Source organism: Condylura cristata, unplaced genomic scaffold, assembly GCF_000260355.1.
Source record: "Condylura cristata isolate star-nosed mole 26May11 unplaced genomic scaffold, ConCri1.0 scaffold00001, whole genome shotgun sequence".
NCBI classification, from domain to species: Eukaryota; Metazoa; Chordata; class Mammalia; order Eulipotyphla; family Talpidae; genus Condylura; species Condylura cristata.
In genome coordinates, this window is record NW_004567102.1 from 58,092,733 (window position 1) to 58,101,916 (window position 9,184).

At 40.3% G+C, this 9,184-nt stretch overlaps 1 protein-coding gene across 1 annotated transcript in view; it reads left to right on the forward strand.

The window, feature by feature from the left end:
• Positions 1–9,184, forward strand: part of SLC35F1 (solute carrier family 35, member F1) — a 335,052-nt gene that overhangs the window by 294,965 nt on the left and 30,903 nt on the right. The window contains exon 4 of the mRNA XM_004673810.2: positions 3,395–3,554. Coding sequence (XP_004673867.1) covers positions 3,395–3,554 — 160 coding nt within the window. The remainder of the gene's footprint in view (positions 1–3,394; positions 3,555–9,184) is intronic.

Here is a 9,184-nt window from a genome sequence, read left to right on the forward strand (position 1 = left end):
GCAGTTTGAGAAACTTCCAAACAGCTTTCCATAGTGGTTGGACCAGTTTGCATTCCCACTAGCAGTTTAGGAAAACCTCTCCATTTCTTAATTCATTAAGCCACCCATTGTTGACCCCTTCCTATATACCAGACAACCAAACCTCTCAAATGAAATGTCCCAGAAACCCTGGCTTAGATTATGCTCTTTTGTCCCCATATCTTCCTTCTGAAAGTCTTCCCTACCCACAGACTTCTAGACACTTACAAGCAAGTATTTTCAGGTCAAACCATTAAAGGAGTGGGTCCGAGGACTCAAGTGCTTTGAGGTTTCTAAAGACATTTAGGACCAAAAAGTTTCACCTCGACCCTCCCTAAAGGTTGGCTCTTTTGCCTTGAGTAATCCAAAAGCGGGCCCTAGCTCCACTGGCCGAGGGTTTTCATCCAGATAATGAAATCCCAATTGTGGAGCATGTGGCTAAATGTTTCAGCTGTTGAATCAATCATTTCTAATTTTTAATACAAAACACCAACTGCTTTATGCCCAGTGAACAGTTTTTACCTGCATAGTAAATTTTCCTGATATACTTAAATGACTTCTGAAGTCAGTTGTAAAACCTGTCTTAGAGCATTTTATCCCAACTAGTAAGATCATGAACTTGCTAATTAACTGTGCAATGAACTATTGTGCTGTACTATAATCCTACCAGCTGCCAAACCTATATACTGCTCCCAGGAGGGCTGCGGTCCCAGGACTCAGCCACTACCTGCATGGGTCAGTGAACAGTCATAGGACCCAACATCACCTGATCATTTCCCAGCATCACTGGGACAGCCCACTCATGTGCATTCCATTTTGCAGAGAAAACTAATGCATAAAGAAGCACGAGGTCACACAAAAAGCCCAGGTCGCAAAAAGCTTTCAGGCTAGAAGGAATTCTAAGTGTTGTTTACAGTGCAAAAGTCCCTCTGACAAAGAGAGATGCTTTGCAAATATCCAAACAGTCTTCCTTGAATCTTGGAGACTCTACTTTGATGTTTCTGATCATTAAAAATCTTTGTATGTATCAGTTCAATAACTATTACTTGGTACTTCTTGTGAACCCAGCAGGGAATAGAGACTTGCTCTCATGGATTTCTTGATAGTGGGGAGGTCAGACATTATGTCAATAGCTCCATATTAATTAAGTTCTATTGTAAATGGCATTATAAAGGAGAAGAACAGGATATGAAAAGCATTAAATCGACCTGACCTGGTCTGTGGGCCCAAGGAGCTTGAGGAGGAAGTATGTAAGTACAGGAAAAGGAGGAAATTTTACAATAGAGATGGCGTATTCTAGAAGGAGGGGGATAATGTGTTTGAAGACTCAGGGGCTGGAAGACAGGCTTGTCGCAGGTAGAAGACGATGCTAGCTCAAGACAGAGGGCAGAAATGAGAGATGGCAGAGTGAGTAGGTCTGAGAGACGTTTAGAAGATGGAGCTGGCAAAATTAGATGATCAACGGTAACAGGCAGGAGAGTGAAGGAACAGGAGCAGTCACTGCCTGGGCCTCACCACTGGGGGTAGGAGCCCTTGTTGCGCACGGTAGCAGAGGAGCTGAACTGGGCATCAGCTTCCCATCTGGTAGGCTTGAAGTCTTGGGGGACATCATTTTGTCTATGGAAACCTGCCTTGGGTGGTGTATCCAGAGGTCACTGCATCTTCCCTGACATGGCAGAGAATGAGCCAGTTCTGTGGAGCATCCAGAGCTGTGTTTGGAAGCAGACCTAGGGCTTTGTAATTTGCAAAATGCATTCACATGTATTATTTTTTTAAAGATTTATTTATTTTCACATACAGAACTGGGATACAGCCAGTGGTGCAGGGGCGGTGAGAGGATTCACCAGAGACAGCGTGGGGAGCAGAACAGGCTGACTGAGGGGAGCAGCCGGTGGGTCAGGAGAGGTCTGCTGCACCATGTGGATCACCACCGGGGCAGGCAGGGATCAAACTCATGCGGAAGTGGCTTTAGCTTCTTTGCGATGTGCTTTAACCGCTGCACCACCAGGGAGGGCCCACGTGTATTATCTTTAAGCTTCATGATGATTTTGCGGGCCAGTTAGCAGAGGTTATTACCATCATTATTTTTCTGTTTTTTTTTTCTAATTAATTGATTGGTTGATTTTTAATTAAGGCAACAGTTGGAAACCTTAATCGGGTATCATCCCTATGGTGCCTCCATCATCATATCACCCATAGTCCACCAACATGGTCCATGTGCTTCCTTCCCTCTTAGTTCTGTTATCTTCATTTTACTCACAGGCAGTGGAGGCTTCCAGAGTTTGTGATTCTGTAAGGTCACATTTCTGTGAGTTAAGATCTAGTATCACATTCAGATCTCAGGCACCTGGCCCAGGGTTCCTCTCATTGCAACATGTCCTATTATGTGATTGGGCCAACTCTCCCTTTTGGACATCTGGGTCAGATGGGGTCTCACCATTTATGCAAAATATGTAAAAAATTGACAGCAAATAGACTTTGTTTTCTGTAGCATGCTTCATTTTTCTTCATTTTTACTCCTTTTACAATAGTATTGTATAAATATTGTAAACTTTAAGACTAATGTTTGTATTCACAGAAAGAATTTTTTTTCTTTTAAGAGTGAAATTTCAGGGACAGATTAAAGTAACTTTTACTAGTTGTGGGGAGATAGTTGTCTGGGAGAAAGTAAGTGTAACTTTGTCTAAATTCTAGTAATGTATAAAATATTATAAGACAGGGCCCTTCCTCGTGGCGCAGCGGGGTAAAGCACAGCACGAAGAAGCTAAAGCTACTTCCACATGAGTTTCATTCCTGCCTGCCGGGGAGGTGGTCCACATGGCACAGCAGACCTCTCCTGACCCACCTACTGCTCCCCTCAGCAGTGTACTTCAACGATCTGCCTGTTCTGCTCCCCACTCTGTCTCTGGTGAATCCACTCACAGCCCCTGCACCTCTGGCCTGTACCCCAGTTCTGTATGCACAAATAAATAAATCTTTTAAAATATATTATAAGACACCACCCCCACCCCCCATTCCCAAAACTACCCTTAATGTACGGGGCCATCTGAAATGGCTCAGTATATGGTCCTGTATAGTCTGGCAAGGTGCTGAGAAAATGAAACAGAGCTATCCTGACACCATGAGGTAGAAGAATCTTCACCACCACTTTATCTTATCTATCTACCCTTTTTCAAGGCTTAGAAGATATTTAAGTGAAATTAATTATGTCTTTATTTCAGAGGCATTTTTAGTGGCATCAGTTCTGGTTCTATATGGAAACATAGAGGTTCATGGGAAATACCCTTTCATCAGAAGCCAAGTCTTTATCTTCATTAATTACACTCATCAATTCAGGAGCTTCTTCCTGAACATCCTGTTCTTTACCTCCCAATAGCTCCTGGACTGTTTTGTGATCCCAGTGGTGATTTTGCTCTCCTGGTTCTTCCTGCTGATCCGGTACAAGGCCGTGCACTTCATTGGCATCGTTGTCTGCATCCTGGGGATGGGCTGCATGGCTGGAGCAGATGTGCTCGTGGGAAGACACCAGGGAGCAGGTGAGTCTCAGATAGTCACCAGACTTTGTGTTTCTGTGCTTAAGACCAAAGTAAGAAATGGAACATTCATGGTTGGGTGAAAGTAAGGGAATGGTCTTCCCAAACTGTCATACTCGTGCTAATTTCCCTACAATTAGTAAGTGGCACATTGGAGGTGCTTAATGCATGTTTCTGGGAGGAAGGAAGAAGGGAGGAGGGAGGGGTGAAGGAGGGAGGGAAGGAAGGAAAGAGGGAAAAGAAGAAGGGAAGAAGGGAGGGAGGGAGGAGGGAAGGATGAGGAGGAGGGAGAGAGGGAGGAAGGAAGGAAGGAAGGAAGACACAGGTTTTAAACCCCCGTCTCTATGAATTCAGAAACACTTATAGCTCAAAATCAGGAGCAACTAGTAACATGACCCAGACCAGTTGGTCGGAGCTAGTGTCACTGGGTCAAGCACGCCTGAACTTCAGTAACTTTCCTCGCAGCTGACCTCCACCCCACTCCCACCCCCCCCCAAGCTCTCTCTTTCCACAGTCAGAGAAAGAGTATATTTTCAAACTGCCAAATGAGCATTGGCATACAGGTCAGAGAGTACTACTAAAAGATTAAAGATTCTATTAGAAAACTCCAATTTTTTATGAGAGCACTAAATTAAATTATCCTCATACAAAATTTGTTGTTCACTTATTTGTTTTTGCAGAGGGAGGATTTCTGGTGTCAACCATAGCTTACAGACCTACAAAATAAAGCTCCAAGTTCTACCCAGCAATTTTCTATGAATCTCTTGACTCCCTATGTCAGGATGGACCCATTTTAGAGCACTGCAATTCTTTAAAGGGCACCTCTTAGTGGCGAATTTAATGTGGTATATAAACATATTGATTCTCAATGATTCATACCTGAACTACTTATAGTAATGTTTTGATACAGTATTACTTCAATATAATACATGTAAGTAAATAAAATACGTCAAAACACTTGTATCATAACAGGTTTTTTGGGGGTGGGTGGAATTACCCCTTTAGTTAAAATTAGAAACAGGATAATTCTATAGTTCTTGTTAGTTCTTTTTCTTTTAGGGAATTGGATTATAAAGTGTCAAAATTAGAGGATTTCTCCTTGTGAGACTAGGTCATAGGAAGTGCCTGAAGTGACTGCTTTTATGTTTTTAAGTTGTACCATAGGACTTTATAATTCCTTTGTAATTGACACACAAGAATGCTGACATGCAGGGAAAACTCAGTGAGTTGTCCTGACCTCCCTCCAAGCTTGCTTCCCTCACCTTGTTGCCAGAAGCTGAAAATAGAGCTTAGAGAAATGAGAGAAGGTCTTGGCCCTCACAAACCTGCTGCATCTAAGCCAAAGCAAGCAGTCCCCAACTCAACAGGATTAAAATCACATACACTAGTTTCTCCCAAGTTTTCTTCTACAAAACATACCAATATGCTATGGAGAGCTGCTTTCATGCTCTGTACTCACAGTGACCTGATTGAGATAATCTCTTTGGACTAGCTGACAGTATTTTGTCTGACACAGTGTGTCCAGTTGTTTTTAAGTTGCCACTGAATTCACTTGAACTTGTAAACACAGACTGAGCAGACATATATTCCTTTATGTATGAGAATCCAGTATTGCTAAAGGCTAACCACTCACCCTGCGCCATCACATTGCACCATAGTCAAGAATGACAGTTGTCTTGTTCAATCAGAATGTGTAAGCCCAGGATGTTATGATAACTTGGATTCCACTCGATTGTGTTCACTATTCCTGTAAAAAAAAAAAAAAAAAAAAAAAAAAAAAAAAAAAAAGATATTTTCTTTATTTTATAGGAGGTGTTAAGAAAGAAGTAAAATTACTTAGGGAAAAGTCTATTTGAGGGTCTTTCAGGAGTGGTCATTTAAAAAAAAACAGTGCAGTAGCTAAGACCTATTGGATGGTGTTTTATCCGTCCATTTAAATCTACATGAGACTGACAGCACTGTCATTTTGGTGACTTATAAAGTACCAGTGTTAACAAAATTAAATGTTATCATCTGAAAGACCTTTCATGATAATTTAATGGAACCCAAAAACATGGTATCATGTTGTAAGGACAATTCAATATAACATCCAAGGGCTCACTTTACAAAAGTAGTTAAACAGTGTTTCCATCACTAAAATATTACTGAAAGTTGTGATTTTAGTTATCATTATATAAACTTTTTTAAATACTCTGATTTTAAAGACAATATAATCCTCCAATTAGTGTGCATCATTATAAAAAATTATACGGTTTCCTTTAAACCTTTAAGATAGAGTTGGTTCACTTGTGTTGATTAGCCAGCAACAGAACTTTTCTAAAAAATTCAGACACTCACCAAGATTTTAATCAGGGATTCAGCTCAATATAAATTATCATTACCATATCAAGAGCTTTCCACAGGAAAAGAGAGTGATGTAATGTTTTTTATATTGCTTAATCTGTCTTCATTCACCTTGCTTTGGGATTTTGAAAATTCTCAAGGACATACAGATTGGGCTATTCAAAGTTACTTTGACCTTATTATAATTAATATAATTGCTCTCATTCTATTTTGTTAGAATGCTTCTTCATCTATTGTCTAGGAATTCTTCATTTAAGTTAAGCCTTGCTGAAGGCAACTTCTCAGAAGGCAAAAGGCACTCCTGATGCAAAATGTAAATATCAGAGCATAGAATAATGTGCTGAGAATAGTGTTGCTGATGAAAACTTTACTAGTAAAACTTAACTATAGCCAGTGGTGAAAAGGTGAAGCTCGCTGCAGATTTGCCTTGATGCCTATGGAGCGGTGTGCAGAGTAAGGATGCAAGCAATGCTTACATTGCAATCAGTGCTGGTCACAGGCGTCCATTATGGGACGTGTCTGTTTCTTTGAGTTCACCTGAAAAGATATTATTTTCCAAGTTTGTCAGTAAAGGTCAGTGAACCCAATATGCATATTTTCTTTTTGCTCCCTTATTCCTGTTAGCATTATAGTTCTCCTCCACTGGTTATCTCTAGATTTACTGATGCACAGGAGGAAAAGTGAGGTGTGTGTGTGTGTGTGTGTGTGTAAAGGGGGTTGACATGCAATAAAATGGCTTGTGATACTGTTCCAGGTATTGGAATGTTCAAAATTAATTAGTATAGGCTAAAGAGATACTTCTACATAACTTTTTGCTGTCCTCAGAAAATGTATCTATAAAAGGAAAAGTTGGAAAGTAATAATACTATTTATTTTATTCCAAAAATATCATTTTAAAGTATGGAAACTCATGAGAAAGACTCTAGAGCCTGCCCAATGTTCAATAGCTCACAAGAGGCGAAGGTGCAATTAGAATCTATGTCTTCTTGAGTTGAAGGCCTCACCACTTGAAATCATTACTATAGATGGAGTAAGCCTTGTTAGGTTAATGAATTTAAACATTTACTGAGAACTTGTAATGTACCAGGCCCGTGCTAGGGACCACATAGTATACAAAGCTTAGTTAAACTGCAGATTTGCTGGGTGTGCTTTCCCAGTGAACATTACAGAGAAACTGGTATCATCATGTCAAGTATTTACTGCATTAACAATGTACATAGACAAATGTACATAGACAAATGTACATAGACAAATATGTTATACTTTCTTGCTAACTAGATACAAATTTTATATGGAAGTATTTATTCTAGTGCTTTCTTATGCTTTTTATATCAAACATTTTATTATGTAATATGGTTGAGTGAAATCCTATTCTGGTTAATTCAGTTATATTTAATCAACTAAATTTTGATAGATACTGTCTATATAGGTAGATTGTAAATATGTAGAGTTTTAAACTGTTAAAAATGGATAAATGTGCTTAATAGTGAAATTTCAGTGTTTCATCTTTTTGTCACTGACAACTTAGAAAATATTTCTGAACCTGCAGTTACACAAAATTGTTTTATGACTAGCAATAGTGATCACTGCATTAGTAAAGACTTGAAGTGCAAGGAAGGAGTAGACTTCTTAAAATCCAAGGCCAGTTAACACAATATATCAAGCATTTTATTATACCAACTTAAACTAGGCCATAACTTTAAAATGTGGCACTTGAAAAATATTGGTAAGGCTTTTTATTGAAATGATGTGTTCTCTTTGTAGAACTTTTGAAAGACACATTGATGTTCCCCTAATTTCTATTGGAATATTTCACTCTAAGTCAGTTTTCCAGAATTTATTCATATAAAATTAATTCTATTAACCAAGAATTCTATTAAGCAGCACTTCCACACTTCACTAGGACAACAATAACTGATATTCATAATAATGGCACCCATGTCATTGCAAAAAAACAAAAAGGCTCCTGAATGAAAAGTGACCAAGTTGTTTTTTGTGTTCATTATAATTTTAAAACTGGACATTTTTTATTTTGAGGGTCATTCCTCAAATGAACTATTTTAAATACAAATCTTTGTCACTTTTTTCTAGTTGACATATAAAAAAGATTAATCAGGGCCCTCCCTGGTGGCACAGCGGGTTAAAGCACAGCACTGAGAGGCTTAAGGCACTTCCGCATGAGTTCGATCCCTGCCTGCCCTGGAGGAGATCCACATGGCGTGACAGACCTCTCCTGACCCACCCACTGCTCCCCTCAGCAGTGTACTTCTTCGATCTGCCTGTTCTGCTCTCCACTCTGTCCCTGGTGAATCCTCTCACCCTCCGCATCTCTGGCCTGTACCCCAGTTCTGTATGAATAAATAAATAAATCTTAAAAAAAAAGATTAATCAGGATACCAAAGATGACATACTCTGTCATAACAATCTCAATTTCCCCAGAAGACATATGCAGGGAGAGACCACTCACCAGATCCAGTTTCTCATGGGTCATGTGGCATCTCAGACTCATCTGCTGGCTAATTCTGGCTAATCACCATGGCTAATTCCACATCAATCCAAGGGGCACTCCCAGCCCCAAACACTCAGAATTTCACTTCCATTTCTTTGAGAGTGATTCCAGAAAGCTCTGCCTTTCAAGCTCTCTTCTTTCTCTACTCCTTACCAGGAGTAAGAAGTGATCTTAGAGAAAGTGTCACCACTTAGAGAAAAATACGCTCTCCCATGGGCCCTCCCTGGTGGTGCAGCAGGTTAAAGTGAGCACTGTAAGCAAGCGGCAGCCACTTTAGTGACAGTTTGATCCCCACCCAGGAGGTGATCGATGTGGTGTGGCAGACCTCTCCTGTCTCTCCAGCTGCTCCCCTTCGTTGGTCTGCTTATTTTGCTTCCCACTCTGTCTCTGGCAGATCTTCTCACAACTCACTGCCCCTGCATCCCTGGCCTGTACCCCAGTTCTGTATGCATAAATAAATACCTTTAAATACATACACACACACATATGTATGTGTATGTGTACATATGTGTATATATGTATATGTGAGTATGTATACGTGTGTGTGTGTGTGTGTGTGTGTGTGTGTGTATATATGCTCTCCCAGGAAGAACACAGATGCTTGAAAGGTCTTTCCCAAGTCCAGCCTAGATTCTGTCATGAAGCCATTTCCTAGAGAATGTTCAATACTCCCAACTGACCAGTAAAAATTCAATCCTGGCCCTTCCTGGTGGCGCAGCGGGTTAAAACACAGCACTAAGAAGCTTAAGCCACTTCCGCATGAGTTCGATTCCCGCCTGCC